Source organism: Pinus tabuliformis, chromosome 9 (assembly GCF_031772625.1).
Source record: "Pinus tabuliformis cultivar Carrire ecotype Pingquan chromosome 9, CPIR1, whole genome shotgun sequence".
Lineage (NCBI taxonomy): Eukaryota > Viridiplantae > Streptophyta > Pinopsida > Pinales > Pinaceae > Pinus > Pinus tabuliformis.
This window is the reverse complement of record NC_142307.1, coordinates 28,322,472-28,344,892: the sequence shown is the minus strand read 5'-3', so window position 1 is coordinate 28,344,892 and position 22,421 is coordinate 28,322,472. Positions and strand designations below refer to the sequence as shown.

Genomic DNA, 22,421 nt, shown 5'->3' with positions numbered 1-22,421 from the left:
ACTTGAGACTTGTTACTATATTTGAGTTTCAGTAATTTCAACTTACTAATCCAGTTGTCAAACTTTCGTATCTACTATTTTGCTTAGTATAATGAATGATGAATTTAAATCAATGTATACAATATTTTACTATTTCTATTTCAATGAATCATTTATGATGAATAAATCAATGTATTTCATTATCAAAATTGAATTTGAATCATGTTTATTATTATTATTACTATTATTATATATACCTCGACGTCCCCATGTCTCCCCTAAATTTCCCTAAAAGTTTACGGTGCTAACACACAACCCTCCTATGTGTCTTCCTATTCCCCCATCCATCCCAAAATCTTGGTGGAACATTGCCTTTAATCCTAGAGTTTTGAGATTCACAAGAGATACCAAAAAAATGGAATGGAACCAACACTAACCCAACTTCTACAATAAATAGAAACATAAACCAGCATTAGGGAGGAAAAAAATGCCAAGTACAGAGAGAGAGAGAGAGAGAAGAAAGCCAAGTGCATTGTTAGTCTCCATTTTTCTTCTCTTCAATGATTGACTCCATTTGTATTCGTCAATGATACCTGAGAGACCCACTTCTCCAATATATAACTTGATTTTTGCTTTTATATATATTCTTTTTAATTATTTTATAACTTGAATCTTTTTTATATATTCCTTTTCACTTATTTTTTGTCCTTGAAATATCCCTTTTCACTTATACTTCCCTTTTCCTTGTCCTCTATTTTTCCCCTTTTAAACTTAAAAATTCCTTCTAACTATATTCCTTTTCCGATAATAGTTTTTATGTATATTGTTTCTTATAAGAAGTTACTTTTTCTTCCAATATATTTTTTAATTATGTTTTTTAAGTAATTAGCACTCAATATTTTTATATCCCCGTTGATTATTATAATGGCGGCTAATCCCACACAACAATGATTAATTTGACCAATAGAAGGGTGTGATGCTTGAGATTTGGCAGCAACGTCCAAGGCATCGAACCAATTACATCCTTTGAGAATTTTAGCCCAGTTCATGGGACAGATTGAAGTGGTAGCGACAGAATGCCGCAGTAGGGAACAGTGGAGGCAGCGGACAGATTCCTGGCAATGGTTCAGCTGCTAAATCTGTGGGACGGTACTGCGATAGGAGTGGCGGCATCTATTTGTAGGCAGCGGAAAGGTGTAGTGAATTTGATATGCAGATATCAATGTGATTATACAGTGAATACGAAATGTATGTAAATTGAAACGTGCAAGGCAACAAGGGAGATATAAGAAAGATATCCACTTGGTTGTCTATGAAGAAACGTGGCCGAAGGGAGTGGTTGTGTAAGAGCAACGGCTAGTTGGACAGCAATAAGTTACAGCAAGTACGGCAACGTACAGTTTGCAGTATCGGGGTAGCACTGGTCTGAAGGGTGGCTGCATAATAAGGAGTCGGTTGTGTGGTGGCTGTGTGATCACCCAATCAGCTTGGCAGCTGCTGCTGTGGCCTCTTTTTTTAATATTTTTTTCCTTTTTATTTTTCTTTTAAACTTTATTGTTTATATATTTATAAACTTTTTATTTATTTATTTTTCTATATTTTTTTATAATCCTCTTTTTTATTTTTAATTAACTCTTTTTATAATTATTATTTTTACTATACTAAATCTTTTTTTTCAATTTTTTAATGATTTTTAACCCCACTTTTATGTTTTTTTCCTTGACTTCCCCTTTTCTTTCCTTTTCTTTTTACTTTTCTTTTTTTCTAATGGCCTAATGGCAATATGGAGAATCTCCAAAACTATGTAGCGAAACGTTTTGATCACAATGGTAACGAAGTTGATGGCAAATTAATGGCCAAAAGACAGATCAGACTGGCTCTGTGCAGAGGCTCAGTGGCCAGAGCATCAAACAACTCTGATACCAAATGCTATGAACAAAGTTCATATACACAGCAGAATACTCAGATGATCTAAAGTATGTAAATATCCATTATAGGACAAGTAATATATTAATATAGAAATGTTGAATGTACAGAATATATGAGTTGATGGAATTGTTACAAATGAGGGCCCGCATATATACCTACACAGATGCCCTTTCATGAATGGTCATGTCCTTAGAGACATGCCTCTTCAGTATACTAATCACTGTTAACTATGTATTATTAATAATTCACATTCATAACACAGAAAATTTATTGCATAGAACAATTCCATTTTATTGCCAACAAAAATACAACTATATTTACAGATATTATTCAACATCATTCTAGTAAGACATGTAAAGCACTAAAAGGTAAAAAGAACTCCAGTGTCACAAGTATGAAGGCAGACCTAAATTTGAGATTGCAAAAAAGCAGCATATAATGATGATGACAATATGTGCAAACAAGCACAGAGTGATAGATGAATTACTTTCACTCATCCTGATATTGAACACAAAAGAAGAGTTTTGAAACAAAAGCAGCTGCAATAAGGTTTATAGAACAATTGATTGGAAAATCACTAAACAAGTTTTATGAATTGGTATTGCAACAAAATGAGAGAAAGAGGAGAAAAATAATACTCATATCATAAATATAACAGTTTCAAAATAGAAAAAGTATAACCTGAAGAACAACTGCAGTTGAAGAAAGCGCCAATCCATTCCCTATAACAATGGAGGCAGGACCAGATTGCTTTGTAATGAAATGAGCAATTAAGCCTACCACAATCGCAGTGGCTAAAACCTGCAAGTCACAACTATACAATTAAAGTTTTCAAACAGAATTCCAAATTGACAAACAAATATTTTGATTATAAACAAGCACACATGTTTTATAACTATACCTGAGCAGACCCTAAACCAAATACGTATTTCTTCATACTGCTCAATCTCTCTACTGAAAGCTGCAGAAAAATAGTAAATATGATTAATCAAGTTCCTTGTAAACCTAGGCATTCTTGCTTAAAAACACAATAATACACTAACATAGACACTCAAAAGAGATCTTTAATGTTCTGCTTCAATGCAGAAGCACATGAAGTTTTAGTTCACACAACAATACAAGATTGTATAAGAAATAATCGTCTTAAAACAATTATCCTTGAATGAAAAATTCATATGGATATATTCAATAGAAACGTCAGGCATTCATTTACCTCAAGCCCAATATTAAAGAGCAAAAATACAACTCCAAACTCAGCAATAGCTTTTGTCCCATGTACATGGCGAATAATTGATAGACCATATGGCCCAATCAAGATACCAGCAGCCAGATAACCCAATACAGGGCTTCCTGTCATAATAAAAGTTTAAGAAAGATCAGAAAAAACATAGCTAGAAACCATACAAAATAAATATTGCTCTGTAAGTGTCTACTCAGATTGACATAATTATTAAAAGGAAAATAGCTTTGCGGAGACACATATTTTTTTCTCTTTGGCACTGCTGCTCCTGACTATAAGATAAACCAAACACAACAATCTAAAGAAGCAACTTTTGCCAAAGGCAAGGTTTTAACTTTTACCACATCAAAAAATAAGTTAGATTATAAAATATGCCTCACCTCTCACAAATAAAAATAAACTACACTAGGCACTCGAGAGTCTCGAGACATATTGTTTCAACCAATATATGTTGGTTTGGGTGATTATGAACAGCTACGACTTAAGGTATCATAACAAAAATAATCAAAAGCCTTCTATAATGCCCACGCTCATGTAGATAATCTTTGTAAAATAAAAAATATTATTTCCAACATGTCCAAGAGTGGATTTTAGAGCGAAAATCTTGTAAGAATGGCATCGATGACATGGTATTCTCCAATATTGACCTAGTTGTTTTCCACAATGGACTCTTATTTTCAATGGCTTCAACTTCAGAGATAATATAAGATTTATACTGCCCTAAATATGTCAGAGACATGATGCATCATCCATCTCCACCCAATGTTATTGGATCCGGTGGAACTGGCTGGTCCAACAAGTCTGGGGCCAAACCGGTCAGGTTCGAGATTCAGAATTGGAAATGGCCAGTTCGGTGCTGAACCAGCTAGTTTTATATAATTCAACCAAAGATGTTCCTTTATCTTTGATTTTCATCCTTTTACTTCAATTTTTAACATTACCATGAAATGACTCAAGATGTTTGAGAGTGGTTCTGACCTCATTGGATTTCATATGGAGAAACTACAATTTTAAATCTCACTCAAAATCCAACAAGCTTAACGATTTTTCATGATTTCAAGATTGGGGGGATTGAAATGTTTCCATCAGATTTTGTCATGTACAAAGGTATCAAACTAGTAATTAATCAAGAGCACCAAACCCTCTATGTACCTTGATGTTATTGGCATTGGTTGTCAAATTCCTCTATCATGACCCTACTAAAAATGTACCCATCACTCAAACAAAATCTTGACTTGACATGCTATGTTTTTTCTATCTTATTTTAATGCTTAAAGGGTCATATTGATGACAAATATCCCAACATAGACAATGATTTTGATGATAGATAGGTATTTGTCGTAGCATAAGTTTTTTAGATGTTAGAGGCTATATAGAGCCTGTTGTTGATGTATTTTTGGTTCAAAGATCGATTGCACTCGGTAGTATTTTGGTTTTGTGCACCCTTACATGCTATATAAATGAGAAATTTTGCTTATTCCTGCATCAATGGTTTGGATTCATATGCATGCACGCGAATATATATGTTTTTCTTTAAAATTTGAAAATTTTATGTGCTTTTGGCTGACCGGTTTTTTGGTCTGATTTTTTACCCATTCCAATATGGTTCTGACGGGTTCCCGATCCACAAGGTTTTCTAGTTTGGTCACTAGTTTGGTTCCAATAACATTGCCTCTAAGTTACCAGGATACGAATCCGTTCGATTTTTTAAAAGCCAGGATCCAAATACGGCGAGGATCCAGATATAGGCTCCCTCATATACATTGTATACCCAAGTGTGGGTTTTCTTTTTACTAGCTACCCTTGTACCCCAGCATGTGGCCAAGGGTTGCCCCTTTTCATTCCCTATTCCATTCATCTCTTTATCACATGCCACCACCTTTTGAAGGATGTACCTTGCACATACTATGCCCTTTAGAAGTAGAAAGCACCTAATAGGATACTTGGTTAACCCCGTTTGGAGCTTGGAAACATTAGCACATGCCAAAGCCCATTATAGAAGGGCATGCCATTATGAAGTCCCCACCTGTTGTCCATGGTTCATAAACTCTTTCACTCAATTTCCTTAATGACTTGTTGTACTAGAAGGCTAGGAGACGCATTGGATCTTATTCAGGATTGCAAGTGGTCTCCATCTTGGCTTTGGTCTCCCTATACGAGGTTCTAACCCTACCGGAGGGCTACATTGGCAACATATAGGGTGTGTGTTGAGAGCCATGGGCTTCCACAGCAGTAGACAGCACGCCATAGATCTCCAGAGATGTTCAGAGATTGCTCGAGATTCAACTATTCGACGAGGAAGATGCACCTGGTTCACCTTTGTCCAACCAGCCCCACAATTGTACCATGCACTTGGCAGATGACCCAGGACTTGTATGCTGATGTGGCATCACTTGCACCATCATCCGGGCCCTTACAGATGGTGTATAGGCATCTCCGACTTACCTGGAGACCCATGAGGTCACTTGTGAGCCCTCAAACCCATTGGGAGCACCACAGGTTTATTATGTAGAGAACAAGGGGCCAACCCCTTGTCCATTACTTTTGGAAGTCCTATTCATCATTATGGCACTCATGGACTTCATCAAGCTTCTTAGAGAGGCCAACGATATGTATTATTGATCATTCGACCTCTTGAGAGACTTGTTATTTTGTTTATGATCAAGTTTGGTGGATTTGTCACCAAAAGTTAGTCATTTGCACATTACTTTTATTTCAGGGGCTCATGTAAGCGCAAATAGCTAACTCGAACTCCTTAGAGGTGTATAAATCAATGTTGCGAACATCAAGATCGGGATAAAATCGGCGAAGGTCCGAAATCAGAAAAAATCAGGATAAAATTGGTAAAAATCAGCAAAATTAATAATAAACAAACAAAAAATACAAAAATCAAGATTTTCGAGGAAAAATCATGGGATTAAATCGTGATTAAAATGAAAAAATCGCCGATTTAATCATTTCAAGCAAAAAATCGTGATTTTCGCAACACTAGTATAAATACAAATGATGAGAGTTCATTTCTCATCATCACTTGGATTGGACTTGTATCTCTCTTGAGATTTTTGCTATCCTTCTTGGTGGACGAATTTTGGAGCATGGATAAATTTTGATGTATAGATTGTCTTTTCTTATCTTGGAGCTTGATGATTGCCAATTTTATTGGTGGTTGGATATATTCTCTTACATGTAAGTACAAATTCAATGTTATCCATTCTTTTAGTTTGTCACAAGCATTGACAATGAGATCACCAACTGAAGGTAACAACAACAAGCACACAAGTGACACCGTTGTTTTTGGACTAATGTCCCTGGAAAAACCCAATGCGGGAAAACCGGTGCAGTTATGTGAGGGTTTGATTTATTAAGCAGTTTCAGAATACAATCTGGGTGCCAAATCCGGCTCACCCAACAGATAAAATCAAGGCAGTAGTACCTCTCTACTCGGAAGCAGATATTCCGACTAAAACCCTGGATAAACACTCCGGCAACTCCAATCTGCCCGACGAAACCCCAACGTCAGTCTCTAGGGACTGCGTCAGCCTCTCTCTGGCCCAGCGTTAGCCCAACGTCACTCTGGCTTGGCCTACGTCAGCCTCTAGAGGCACTTTGTCAGTCCTGTGGCCCTCTGCATCACCCACGCTCGCCCTCTGAGGCACTACGAATCTCCTAGCTAGCTCTGCGTGAACCCTTGGTTGTTTTTGCGTCCCTCTCTCCGGCTACTGCGTTGATCCTCCCGGTGCTATCTCTGCCTCTCTACTCTTGTATTCACTGCCCCTTAGTTGCAACTCTGATCACTCTCTCGACTTTATCAGCAAACCCAGCCCTAGAAAGTCGAAATCTTGATCTCTTAGTGTGTTCTCCAAGTGACCCTCAAGCCTCCTCTTATACTTTTCTCGTTGACAAATCAATGGCCGAGATTAAGTCCCTAATCAATGGCTAAGATTAGATCTGGCTTGATCCATGCCTTTTTGACCATTCTAACACAGTTTTATATTAATTCACATTAATATTTTTTGCCCCTAAGTTTATACTTAGGGACTCCATTAAAAATATTAATTATTTTAATATCTCCCAAACTATTTAGAATCTACCCAAACCCTTTTTGGGTATTGGAGATCTCGTGTGTCTTAGCCTCTCCACCAATTTTCGTGGCTAGAGCACATCCGATGCTACCCCAAATCAACATCTAGCACTATGAATTTGCAATTCTGTTTATACCAACTTTTAGCTCCATATCTCTTTTTGTTATAATTATTACCATTGACAACATACAGATGTTAAAATAACAAACAACAAACTAAATCAGACTACTCATTCGCAATACAAACAGAAAGCAAGAATGAAAGATGAACACAGCCACAACACATATCCAGTGCAGAATTTTTACTATACTACTCAATTACAATTCTGTGTGCAAGTCAGGATACTTGCAAATTCAAGGGAATGCATAAGCAACACTCACACAAGTCTAGTCTGCAGATGCAAGTTATTCAAGACACAACAATCATGACTCATACCAAGGCTTGGGTAGCCTAACAGGTTGTCGCTAGCCTGCAGGTAAAGATTGCACCTAAATCTAGACCCTGGTCTCTGGCTATGGTGACTAGACTCTGCAGGAAAAAAGTACGGGCAATGGTGTTCGGTGGGCAGAGTGGCACTAAGGAGATGAGAAACTGTGCTCTATCTGGTGCCTGTTGGATGAAAGTTGTCATTGATGTCAAAGGGTGAATGAAAAAAACCTCAAGTCACTCCAACACTAGATTGACGATATTCAATGCAAAACATGTTTAGATGGATAGCTCTCGTCATGTTGTCTCATTTTGTAACGAACAAGCTTCATATACGCAACAGAATATTCAGAATATCTGGAATATTGTAATATATCCATTATAGGACAAGATAAATATTTATATAAAAATATTTGAATACAAGTGATATGAGATGACATGTTTACAAATGAGGACCCACTTATATACCTAGGAAAGTGCCCTTCATAAATGGTCATGTCCTTAGAGACATGCCTCTTCTATACTAATCATTATTATTATTATTATTATTATTATTTTTATTATTATTATTATGACTTTACCTTCCTCTTCAAAAAGCTTTGTCCTCAAAGCTATTGCTAATAAAATGTGTCATCTGTTTCTTTGTCTTGTAATCTATTCGTATCTTTCAGAGTCCTTCGATAATACAAGATGATAAGATCCTCTGAGTGATAAACATAATTGTCGAACTGAGAAGGGATCTGACCATCCCAAATCAATCTTTTGTGGAATCTAGCAGTTATTGGACACTTCGGATGAATTTTTATCATAAGACCGAATTGAGCCGACATCAGTAATCTTCTAAACATAAGTCACTTATTTTTAGTCTGAGTGGTATGAATTTGCAGACTGGTTCAGATGTATGCTTTTATGATTTGGGTGTCAATGAGGAGTTCTTGAGATTTTATTTCCACTTATCGTGTTTGTGGTGATTTCTTGATTTACTTGAAGTATCTAATTTCTTTCACGTACTGAAGTCGTGTGGTTAAACATTGGATTTTCACTTGAAATTTTCGTTGTTTGAACTGCGACATCTGAATATGTTTTTACTTCAACTAGGATGTCATCTTCTTGCATTATGATATTGACTGGTAAGGTATCCATTCCTTTTTCTTCCACTTGAACTATTATGTTTGAAGATTTCAACGCTTCTTTCGTGATAAGTTCTTCTAATTTACTTTTCAATGATTTTTTATCATTTTTAAGTTTCTTAATTTGCGTCAGTGATTTCTTGTTGTGGTCATTGAGGCTAGTAACTTCTTCATTTTTGCTTGCGATAATATTTTCAACTTCCTTGTGCATATTTTACATTGTCGTCTGGTTTTCTCAAAGAATTACTTTTGAAATATCCTTTACGTCTTCTGGTGTTAGTGACTTTGGCTTCAATGTAACATCCTGTAGGTTTATATTTTTCTTTCTGTAGGAAAATGTCAAAAACTTTTGTTTCATATTTAGGATGAAGGACCCTAGTGATTCCATCCAATGCGAACCCACAATTATGTCACCTCCATCGCCCCATAGGGATTGAACAAAGAATTGTGATATAAATGTAGAATCCCCAATGTTAATTGTAAGTCGATTATGTCATATATTTTTTTGTCACAAAGGTCTAATTTTTCAATTATATTTGACTCTGGAATCAACAACTGATGAGCGAATTTCGGGCTTATATAATTGTTACTTTTGGCAGGAGCAATAGTTCCCTACAAGAGTTCCCTTAATTATAAATAGCATCGAAACATAGTTAAATGAAGTTCCTGGAAATCTCCCTTTATTTCCGAAATAGACTCTATTCCTTTCTTGTCATTGATTGATTCCATTTTGTCAGGCACACATTGGATGTGAATAGTCATGAATGATAGAATAGTGAATTCCATTTCTTATTAACATAAATGTACACTTAAAATACATTGGTGTGACCGTTGGATTCATATTCCAACGCCTCTTGGACTCCCTTTGGTCGTTCAGCTCCCACACCTTAACCCTTGGCGGATTAGGTGTCCAACATTCATAGAAAATTTTAGGGGCGAATGTTCGCCCTTTGGTGAAATTAAGGGGTTTTAAATTTTTAGTGGGCGAATATTTTGTATCATAGTACATTTTTACAAATCACCTCAAATAGCCCACTTTATTTTAAGGGAGAGGGTAAAAAAGGTAAATTTAGCCCTTGAAATTAGGAGTTACAACCTTTCATTCGCCCATTTTCAAGAATAGGTTTTATTTAAGTGAATCCATTCGCCCATTTTCAAGAATAGGTTTTATTTAAGTGAATCCTATGGGCCAAAGGCCCAAATACCATATTTATAAAAGAGGTATGGTAAATTAATAAAAATATAAATAAATGAGAGGTATGGTAAATAAATAAAACATTTTTTATATTTACTCCATAAGTCACCTTATATACATGCAAGGGTGTAAACAAATAAAAATATAAGTAGAGTGGAGGTATGGTAAATAAATAAAACGTATTTTTATACTTACTCAAAAGGTATGGTAAATAAATAAAAATATAAATAAACTAGACGCATGGTAAATAAATAAAACCTCTTTTTATATTTAGTCCATAACCCTCGTTCTATTTATGAAGGCTCAAGAAAGAGGTTTTATTTAAGTGAATCCTATGGGCCAAATACCATATTTGTAAAAGAGGTATGGTAAATTAATAAAAATATAAATAAACGAGAGGTATGGTAAATTAATAAAAATATAAATAAACGAGAGGTATGGTAAACAAATAAAACATTTTTTTATATTTACTCCATAAGTCACCTTATATTTACGAACACTCAAAAAATGCGTTATATTTAGGTGAAACCTATGGGCAAAATACTATGGGACAAATACCATGGACTAGATTGTTATTAATACCATGCAAAAAAACATTATTAACCCTAATATTAGTATTAATAAAAATAAAAATGGCACATGGTATTGACCCATGGTATTCACCAAAATGGCACATGGTATTGACCCATGGTATTCACCTGGAATGTGGCCTATTTAAATGGGGGAATTAAACCAGCATAGATCCATCTTTACTCTGGATCTACTAACCCCCGAGAGGTATCAAATATCGTGATATGCAAACTAGCATAGACTCTAGAGTGAAAAAATATTTGATCCGATCAAGAGTAAAAATGGATGTTGTAATTTAATGTATGTTAAACATTTTAGCTTGGTTAAAATAAAAAATAAAATAAAAATCAACTATTAATTTTATTAATTTTTATAAATTACTAATCGTAATTTTTAAGCTCCAAGTTTATGATATCCCATGGTATTGACCCATGGTAATACCATGGTATTCATGTGAGCATAGACTATTTAAAGGGGAAATTCTATCATCTTAGATCCATCTTAATTCTGGGTCTACCAAGTGCTCAGAGGGATAAATAGATTTCATCCCCCTAAGAGTGGTAGATGTGGAGTTAAGATGGATATAGGTTGGTTTTTATGATAATGAAGATATTAAATAGACTTAGGGAATTATATTGTAAAAACATCTTAAGGTGAATGGTTAAAGCATAGACATTGGACAAATATATTTGTATACTTGTGTTTTAAACTGAAACAAATCCAAGGCTAAAAGGAATGGATTGATTGCACTAGTCATCCTTCTATAACTTTCCAACATACGCTGGAGTAAACATATTGTCATTTGGGTAATTTTTCTAATTGCAAACAGGAACATACTTGTGTATTGGCAGGGTGGTTACGAGGTCCCTAGAAGTGATGAATTTGAATTTTTCTTGGTTTTATATGAGGTCCCTAGAACTGATGAATTTGAATTTTTCTTGGTTTTATATATAGTATTAGCTTTTTTCTCATGCTTTCTGTGAATGGCACGGGTGAATTTTATCCTACACCCACTAGGTTATCGATATGTAATTTTGGTAATTTTGATTTCAAAAGATATTTTAAAGAAATGCAATGATTTCATTTGTGTATTCAATAAACACAAGATTTTATAATTGAGTAAAATATTCGCCATGCCTCGTGAGAGATTCGCCAAAAAATTATATATACATATCATATTATTGATAAAATCGCCTTCTATTTTTCCTATATATCACGGAGATTCGCCCATTTATTATACATGTAAATTTAGGGGGGGTTCTTAAAATTTTCCCTGCCAACATTCCCCCCTTTAACCCGGAGAGGTATATATGAGTCCAATAAGAAAGTTGTAATATAAAATTTGCAAAAATGCATGGAAGCACTAGGCTGAATGTGCTCTCTGAAATGTTGGCACAAGGTGGTGGTTTAAGGATGACCCCCAACACGGGACCACTTATTGCAACGGCTAGAACTCTTCCAAATATGGCAAGAAGTTGAAGTCTTCTGCTAGAGGAAGTGCTCCTAATGCTTTGAAGAGGGAGACCTTCAACCTAGAAAAGGAAGGTCTGCAACGGGCATAATATGGAGAACCTCAACGTGAAAAGGGAGGTCTCAACCTGTGGTGGTTTAAGGATGACCACCAACTCTAGAATGCTTAATGCAATTCGTGGAACTCTTCCAAAACTGGCAAGAAGTTGAAGTCTTCTGCTAGAGGAAGTGTCTCTAATTCCTTGAAGATGGAAAAGATCAACCTGAAAAGGGAGGTCTCAACCCCGCATAGATGGTTTAAAGCTGACCACCAACCGAAGGCATGCATAGTGGCTCAGGCTCGCTTGATGTGGCTTTGAAGCTTGTATATGACCATCACTTCCCCCCTCCCAGATACAAGGTAAGGAGATGAAGAGATCTCAACTGCAAGACTTTTCAACATACGAGAAAAAATCATGTTGTATGAGCGAAATATCTTCTTGGCTGTTGAAGCCCATTGTCAAGAAGTGATCCATCCAAGATGAATCTTTGTTTTTTGCAGGAGTCTTGTTTTTGAAGCATCTGTGTGAAGAATGAGTACGTTGACCACAATGCTTGCACAGATGAATATCAAAACAGTCATCTTTCATATGGCTACAAAATGCGGAAGAGCGGAATCTGGAACAGGTGAAGGTGAATCGCCACGAAGAAACCGAACACTTTGAAATTGAATGGGCTTGGAATAGTTTGGAATATGAAAGGACGCCTCCTTATCATATCCAAGACCTGTTCTATGCTTGTTGTTGACAAGCTCCTCCCAAGGTTTGATGATTGACGTGAGAAGTGTAGACAGAATTTCCACACCTAGATTCAAATCTGCTTCCGAAATGAGCACTTGATCTGAATCAACCTCAACATTATTGATTTGATGTCTTCCTAGTTGTTGATGGGTGTTTGTCTCAATGTTGTGAACAAAAACAAGGTCAGAATGTTGTATTTTCTGTAACTCATCTTGTTGTAGTTGTGATTCAAGCTGCAAATATTCAATGTTTTCTTGTCCATTTTGCAAGCAAGTTTGAATGTTAAAAAGAGTTTCCTTACTTACTTTTACCAACCCGTCAACCGTCGAACAGATTAGGATATTCAATATCTTTAATGTATCATCAATTCGATCCATTTCATAACAATGTTGCACCTGCTTATGAACAGATATATCTCACACAATGCCAAATAGCAGCAATTTTAAAGAATATAAATAGTCCCTAATGCTTAGAAACATTGTGTACCAATGGGAGTAACAATCTCACTCTGCAATACTGACTAAACTTGTGGTAATTTAGAGGAGCATCAATGTTTTCCTACTTAGAGAAGCTTTCCAGAGTACCAAATCTGAAAATTTAGCCTGTGCACATTATGGTTGCAGATAGAAACCTGAACTTTGTCATTCCCTTGGACTTCAATAATACAATAACCAATGCTATTGCTGACATGTGAACTTATAAAACACTGTTGCATATACACTTTCAAAGCAGCAACGATGGCTATCAAAACGTCACACTATGTCATGGACGGGACTTGAATGCTAATATATATAAATGCTTTGACTAGGGTACAAACCAATATTCTGTGAACTTGGCACTTTCTTCAAAGAAAACAATATGCTCCCAATACTCATATAAATGGGACAATCATTGGAGATCTGGAACCCACATTAATGAAATATTTTCATCTGTTTTAAGTTTGAATAAATGAGACACTGCAGTATTTTTAAACAATGATGTTAAACACCGATTTTTCTTAAAAATAAGATTCAATTAAATTATGGGTAAAGTATCAGTTGCATTCATCACTTGGGTAAACATAGTGAGCAGAAGGCACTGGCATAAAATTAATCAAAAAGCATTCTCAGAAATATTTTCGAGGTCTTCTCCTTGGCTAATTTTTGGAAAATAAAATAACTCTCATCCTTCATGCAACTTCTAGCTACTTTGAAGAGTCTTGCAATTGTTTGTGGTGAATAAGCCATTTATGTGCAGAGAAAACAAATTCTGACTACACTCGAGAGAACCCATCAATGAACAAGAGTAATATAAAAGGCGTGAACCTTCCACGGGCCTGAACCTTCCACTGCACATTGAATTTTTTTTAGAATAATAATCTGTCTTTTGCTTGAGTTTTAGATTGCGAACAATGTAAAAAGAACATAACATCACACTTCCATATTCTTGGACAACAAGTTCATTAGGCCATCCATCAAATTACCATATCACAGAAATGCGCTTTTCAAATGGACTCAAAAACATCATACCCAACTTTCTTGTCACTAAAGGTAATCGGTGAAAACAATGATCCTAGTCCAAGAGCTTTTAATGATTCAAGAAACTCCTAATTGGATTTGCAAACTCTCTGAACAATTACAATTCAACTGCAGAAAATATAGATCGAACGAGCCTTTGGGGGAAAAATAGAAGTCATTTGAAGCAAGAAGCTCACAGATGAACAACAACGTTCTGGTGGGAGGTTCAATGGATCGTTCTAGTGGGAGGTTCGATGGATTGTGTTAGAGGAGGACGTTAAGGCCGTGTGAATATTTTGAGATGGCCTTGTAAACAACCGTCTTTTGTGTATTTTGGCTTCTTCTTGTTTTTTTTTGGCAACCAAGATGAGGAGAGATCGAGGAGAGGGCAGAGTGGAAGGATCCCACAACTAATGCACAAGAATGAAATGGGCGTAGAGGGAGTAAACAAAGATGTTGGGCATTGGGTTTTCTTCGCAGAGAGAATATTCATTCAGAGACATTACTCTACATTACCTAGCAGAGAGAACGACAACATTAGGTAAATATGAGCTCCTCACGCTTCAGAAAAACCAAAAAAAAAATTCAAAGGCTGACAGGCAATGCATAGCGCTAAAAAGGTGGCTTGGGAGAAGCGCATAAATTTGACAGAGATGCAGGTCTGAGTGGTGCAGAGTAACTTTTTGTCAAGGCACACTTATCTCTGCTAGAGGTTATATCAAACACAATTCTGACATTTCAGAGAGAATCGCCACAGATAGGGCTGAGGAATAACATGCTTGAGGATATGCAGGTCATTGATAAAAATGAACATTGTCTTCAAGCGTTTCACTGTAAGAATTGTTATAAACTGTCACGTGCGTTTGGTAGCCAGGATGGAATGGTGGGCAGAGACGTTTTTGATAGGCATAGATGCAGGTCTACAGAGGCCACAAAACACAAGCGGCTCACACTTGGGCAGGTGATCGCCTACCGCTCCGATACCATGTTAGGCACACATGGGATGTGAACAGTCATGAATGGTATAACAGTGAATTCCATTTATTATTAACATAGATGTACATTTATAATATATTGGTGTGATCGTTGGATTCATATTCCAACATCACTTGCACTCCCTTTGACCGTTCAGCTCCCACACCTTAACCCTTGGCGGATTAGGTGTCCAACACATTTCACTTTGACAAAATGAACTTAGGGTTTTAAAGGTAACACTTTCAAATCTTTACAATAAAATATTATTATTTACTTTTTTGTAAACCTTCAAAACTTTATATTCCTTCCAACCTTAGTATCGAATCCTTTATGAATTCTACTTTTATGTTTTTTACTTGGACCTTTTTCTTTTTCTTTTTCCGTTATTTTCAAATATCCCTTTTAATTTTAATATTTTTAATAATAATACTAATATTTATTCTTGTAATAAGAACCTCCAAAATATAATAATTTATCTCCTTTGACATAATATCCTCTTTATATTTCCCTTGCAAATATATATATATATAAAGAGAGAGACACACACACACACACACACATATCTATATAAAAATATAATTTTATAGAAAGATAACTTTATATATAATTAAGAGTTTATTATAATATATATATATAATGCTTTGCAAGTGAGAGGAGTCCCATGGCTCTCAATACTTCACCTATGGGTGTCAATATGATCCTCTGGTGGACTTGGGCCCCTGTTAAGTTACCCAACCCATAATGAAACCACCTACCAATCACACACAATATCTAGCGCGACAACTTATGACATCAGGTATATTCAATCATTTTTGCATCTAAGTGAACCAAGCTTGCAAGTAATGGGTAATGTGACGCTTAATACAAGGTTTCTCCTCCAAAGTTGGGGCCTTAGTCATGTAATGGTGTTACTTCCCTAAGTAGGAGTGGCTAATAGACAACCCTATTGGGCATTTCGAGCCCCTAAAGGGAAGTAACATGTCCTCAGTCCTCCCTTCAATCGATAAGTGTCATGTGAATGGTGATGGAACGGAGGCAAGAAAATGGGTTCAGGGCCAAATTCCACAGTCAAAGGGGTAGCAATGATGAGGAATTACAAGTTGTGGGCATACAAATGTGAAGAGGGAGCAATCATGTATGCATGAGTGACCCCAGACTTTCGTTTTGCATCCCTCTTATTGCCTTTTGTTTTTTCTTGATTTTTCTTTGTGTTACTGCTCAAAGCTCTAGGAAATAAGACCATGCTTTGAATAATGTGTAATAATGGTTACCCCCTTAGTGGTGGGGCAGTTTATCGCCCACCAGGGGTTGGGACATGCAAGGGTCCAGATTCCATGATGTGGTAGGGCAACATTGGCCAAGGAATTGGTTGATGGCCATAGCGATAAGGGGTAGAGCTCCTGCTTGGCTTTTGCCCAAATGCTAATAGTAATGTATGGGCAATCTTTTGCATTTAAAAATTTTCTTTCTTTTGATTCTTGCTTGTGGCCATGATATGCTCTTTCCTTTTTTTTAACTGCATTAACCTCCCGAGGCAACATTTATAGGCTTAACCCAAGCATGTGGAAAAGTGGAGGGCATATGTTAAATCCCAATGGACCCACAGTCAAGTGAACCTAGAGAAGGTAGCTGGAATAGAGACTCATAATGTATAGAGGGAGTTGGTAAGTATGAAAAAGGGATAGATGGAACATACTATTGCAATCATGGATTCCCAAGTACTGCCCCTTCCTAAAGCGATAGACCATTACAAGTGGTCCTGCTGGACTAGGATAAAAAATTAACCTCCCATTTTGTTAAAATTTCACAACTCATGGATCAATTTCTCCTAGAAGAAATCATATCTCTCAATTTTGTTTGAACCACCTATAATAAAATTTCATTTCTAACAATTCTAATGTGACTTTCCAAAAATAGTAAGTCACATTTCAATTTGGAAGTGACTTTCAAAAAATAGGAAGTCATGTCTAAATGATCAAGGATGATCTCGACATATGGAATCCATTTTAAAAACAAATCAATCATGATTATACAAGTCAAGAATTAATATTTGTATCCTAACTAGTATTATTATTATTATGATACTATTATTTATAAAATAATCTGAAGTCATTCACCTTTAATGGATTAATAAAATCGAGTTCTCTCATTAAATAAATAAATTAAATTGAGAATCTCTTACTTGGAAAATTGAACCTCTCCCTTGGAATAAAAAAATAACTACATACTTAAGAGAATGTAACTCTCCCTCGCTAATTCAATGTATGGAAAAAGTGTAACTCCTCCTCATTAAATGCACTTGTAACTCCCTCATTCAATTCAATTTGTAACTCTCACCAAATATTCTCTCATGTTTAAGTGTAACTCTCTCTCTCCTTAATCCGAATTGTAACTCCTCAAGACATGTGTACCTCTGTCTCTATTCTTGGGATGAGTTACAGTTCTCCTCAAGCAACTCCTCCCTCATGGAATTTGATTCTCCTATTATTGGCTCAAGGAGTGAATTCATTTTGTAACGCCTCATCTTTCTCATCTATTTAAGCAAGAGCAAGTGAGGGTTGATGTATGTTGACATCTAATCCTTGGGATTGGGTGAATATGTGTAAAATAATGTAAATAGAAAATAAGGAGAGTTGGAATATAAGAGACATTGGGAGATGAAGCCCAAGAGTCTCTACCTCCATGTATATATCTATGATCAGCCTTAATGCAAAAATCACTATTCATTTGAGGAGTTACCTCCTGGCTTAACATGCTATCAGAGCCAGCTCCATTTTTGTCTTCCCTCTCTGCCCTTGTAACTCCCTTTTGCCTATGTTCTGCCCGTTTTGAGAATTGACACCTCTTCCATTGCTCCATTTTTTGCATTAAGCGCTAATCTACAACGAAATCTATGTCCACTGGAGATGTTGTGGTGCATTGAAGTCATGGCACCCCTGTGACTGTGCTTGGTGCCATTGTTGTGGTTAGAGCATTGAAGTGCGTCGAATTGTGTGTATCGGAGGTGTTGTGCATTGAAATTGGAGGTTGAACGTTGTGCATTGAAATCGGAAGTGCATACCATTTGGTATGTTATGCCTTCCTATATCCCAGTTGGTATGCCTTGTAACAATGTTTACTCATCGAGATATTTGGTGGTATTTCCACACATTCATGCTTGATACAACATTTTTACCGTTCCATTCCAAGTCTGAAGAAATTGGAAGGAGTCTCTGTTGTATTGGTCGTATTAATATCTCGGATGTATTGGTCGTATTAATACCTCTACATACCTACTGCCTCCTCCATAAAATTGCCACCATACCACCATTTGCTATCTCCTTGCTGGTAACGACCACCATATGTTGAAGCGTTGAATGGTATCTCGCACGCCTTTGTTCTAAAACATTGTATGGTCGTTGTCCATATATTAAGTTGTGGTTGCTATAATACATTAAGTTGTAGCCATTGTCCATATGTTAAGTTGTGGTCGTTGTAATACATTAAGTTGTGGTCGTTGTCCATATGTTAACGTTGTCAACGTTGGTGTCTCCATGCAGGAATATTACCACAACTATATCACACAGCTATATACTCCTCAACGATGAATGTTATCTGTCATACCCGATTACCACCTCCTCCCCATACCACCCACCCAACTTCGTCGTGCAGCACCCCATATACCGCTATACCACTATACCGCTCTTCTAGCATACGTTGAATCCTTGTCACTGTGTTTGTCCTCTGTGTACCATTACGTATATGGTGATTGGGATTACATTAGGGAATTACGTTAATACCTCTTCGCCAGCATGGGATCAAACATCAAACAATTGTGCCTTATAATCCCCAACATAACGGTGTACCTGAAAGAATGAACAAGACAATCTTAAATATGGTACATTCCATGATGTTTTTCAAGAAATTTAAACTATTGTTTTTGGTTGATGCAGTCCTCGGTGTTGTGTATATAAAGAATACGTGTCCATCTAATGCTATTAGAAAAAAGACTCCTTATGAAATGTGGTATGGCCACATTCCTTCGATAAAGCATCTCAGGGTCTTTGGTTCCACCTATTTTGCCTTGATACCTAAGGAACAAAGAAACAAACTTGGTCCAAGGAGTCGTAAGTGTATCTTCTTGAGGTATTCAAATACCTCCAAAGCATATTGTCTCTATGGTGGAGTTAATAAGAAGTTTGTAGTATCTAGAGATGTGATCTTCCTTGAATCTTCCAACGCTGACAATGTTGTTGAGCAGCAGCTTGATCGCTTGGATAGATTCAGACATACCAAGTCTTTTCAAGAATTGATAATGAGATTCCACATCTTTAAGGGGGGATTCTTATACTAGATTAATTTGTGGAATCTTCTTCTGAAGCACTCTCTCCCCCACATGAATCTTGAACCACTAATGATACTTTGAGTGATGTGATTGACAGAACTGGGAGACAAAATCTTGACTCAACCCCAACTCCGTCAACTGATCAGCCCGCGCCATCTCAAAAGGGTCCTCCAAAATGGCTAACAAAGTCACTTGAAAGTGTTCATCCTAATGAGATTGGAAAGACAGGAACAAGTAATTCAACCAGGGAAAAATGGAGGTGACATATATGATTTTGATTCACCTGTTGATATGGATGTTTCTTATGATTGTGAACTGAATTTGTCTTCAGATTTGAACCAACTTCCTTCAAAGAAATCGCTTCTCATGATGAATGGAAAGAAGCGATGCAAAAAGACTATGATGCCTTGATAGAGAATGGCACTTGGAAACTAATTTATCCTCCATTGGGAACCAAACCAATAGGCTGCATGTGGGTCTACAAGCACAAGTATAAAGTTGATGGCTCACATGACAAGCACAAAGTTAGGCTTGTGACAAAAGGTTTTGCACAGAAGGAAGGGATCGACTATGAAGAGACTTTTGCCCCCACAACAAAATAGGCTACCATCCGGACACTTTTTGCCTTGGCATCTCAGAACAGTTGAAAATTCCATCAGATGGATGTAAAAACTGCTTTCTTGAATGATATCTGAAAGAGAATGTTTTTATGTCCCAGCCAGAAGGATTTGTTGTGAAGGGTCAAGAACATAAAGTATGCAAGCTTGTAAAATCCTTGTATGCCCTCAAGCAAGCACCGCGAGCCTGGTATAAGAAGTTAACAGAGCATCTCCTGAAACTCAACTTCAAACATTATGATCTTAATGATGCAACATTTTTGTCAAGAAAGTTGGCCAAACAGTTGTATATCTTGTGGTGTATGTATATGATCTTTTGATGACAGGGAACAATGAGAGTTATATTGCATCCATAAAGAAGGAATTGAGGAAAGGTTTTGAAATGACAGACTTAGGGTATGTTCACTACTATCCTGGTATTGAAGTAACTCAACATCCGAAGTTTATATTCCTCTCTCAAAAGAAGTACATTGGAGATTTGTTGAACAAGTTTGGCATGGTTGAGTGCAATCCTTTGACTACTCCAATGGAACAGAACTTAAAGCTCACATCCACTGAAGGAAAAGAATTCGAGGATGCAACAAAATATAGATAGCTTGCGGGAAGTCTCAACTACCTGACTACTACCAGACCAAACATTTCATTTGTTGTTGGAATCCTCTCCAGGTTTATGCAAAAGCCTTGTGAGGGACATTGGTCTACTACAAAAAGTGTTCTAAGATACTTGAATGGAACTCAAGACTTTGGACTTCAACTTGATTGGATACTCTGATTCAGAGTTCGATGGAGATAAAGAAACTAGGGTATCTACTTCAGTTATGCTATGAGTTTTGGATCGAGAGTTGTGTCCTGGAGGTCACGCAAACAATCAGTTCTAGTAGATTCCACAACAGAGGCAAAATATGTGGCAGCAGCTGAAACAACAAAGGAAATTGTGTGGCTTAGGAAAATTCTGAAATATTTTCAAGAGAAACAAGTGCATTCAACTCCACTCATGATTGACAACACTTCTGCAATAAAGTTGAACAAGAACTTAATGTTCCATGATCGAACGAAGCACATCAATAAAAAATACCATCTAATTCGACATCATGTTGAGGTCAAGACGATCCATCTACGCCATAGTTCCACAAATGTGCAGATTGCAGACGTCTTCACCAAAGCGCTTGGAAGAGAAAAGTTCGAAAGATTCAAAACAATGCTTGGACTCACCAACACCCTTTCAAATTAAGGGGGGGAATGTTGAAATCTAATCCTTGGGATTGGGTGAATATGTGTGAATTAATATAAATAGAAAATATGGAGAGTTGGAATATGAAGAGACACTGGGAGATGAAGCCCAAGAGTCTCTCCCTCCATGTATATATCTATGAACAACCTTGATGCAAAAATCACAATTCATATGAGGAGTTACCTCCTGGCCTGACAATGTAGCATGTTCATTGTGAAGAAGGAGAGTTAGTGTTGAGTGTGTGCAAGATAAGTGTGAGAGAAAGTGAAGAGCAAGAGCAAGAGAAGAGTTGGAGCAAGTGTGAAAGACAAAATCTGATCAAGAGAAGGAGGAAATCTTCAAACAAAGAGCAAGAGAAGAGTTGGAGCAAGTGTGAAAGACAAGATCTGATCAAGAGAAGGAGGAAAACTTCAAGCAAAGAGCAAGCACACTTCAGTTGCAAGTTGATCAAACATTGGTGACTCTATTCATTCTCTCTCTCTCTTTGTACTCTACTGAACAATTGAAGAAATCTAATAGAAGACGAATCATTTGGGTTTTCTTGTTGTGGGTTTTTCCCTGGTCATTAGATTTAACTCCCAGTGTCTCATATTTGTGCTTAGTTGTGTTCATATGATCCTTAAGTTTATGTTCTATCTACAATTGTTGATTTGAAAAGTTGTGAAGAAGAAATTTGCATTCTAAGTAATTTTAACAACATAAAACATTCAATTTTCTGCAAAGTACATTCAGTTTTCTGCAAAGTACATTCATATTTCTATGAAGTACATTCAAGCTTATACTAAGTAAATTCAGTTCCATTCAGTTTTCTGCTAAGTACATTCAATTTTCTGCAAGTACATTTAGTTTTTTGCTTAGAACTTTCAAGTTTCTGTAAAGAATTTTTTTATTTTTGCATAGAACTTTCAAATTTTAACATATTTAAGGTGAGGGAACAAGACTACGGCCAAGACCCTTCTTTCTTTCAAGTCAACCCAT

The 22,421-nt window shown here is 36.5% G+C and overlaps 1 protein-coding gene across 2 annotated transcripts in view; it reads right to left on the bottom strand.

Moving 5' to 3' along the window:
- LOC149146937 (K(+) efflux antiporter 2, chloroplastic-like) overlaps positions 1-22,421 on the bottom strand; it is a 443,890-nt gene that overhangs the window by 332,863 nt on the left and 88,606 nt on the right. For both annotated transcript variants that reach the window (XM_089445962.1, XM_089445963.1), the window contains exons 5-7: positions 3,122-3,258; positions 2,810-2,869; positions 2,590-2,709 (exon numbers count right to left, since the gene is read on the bottom strand). In XM_089445962.1, the coding sequence (XP_089302088.1) occupies positions 2,590-2,709; positions 2,810-2,869; positions 3,122-3,258 (317 nt within the window). The remainder of the gene's footprint in view (positions 1-2,589; positions 2,710-2,809; positions 2,870-3,121; positions 3,259-22,421) is intronic.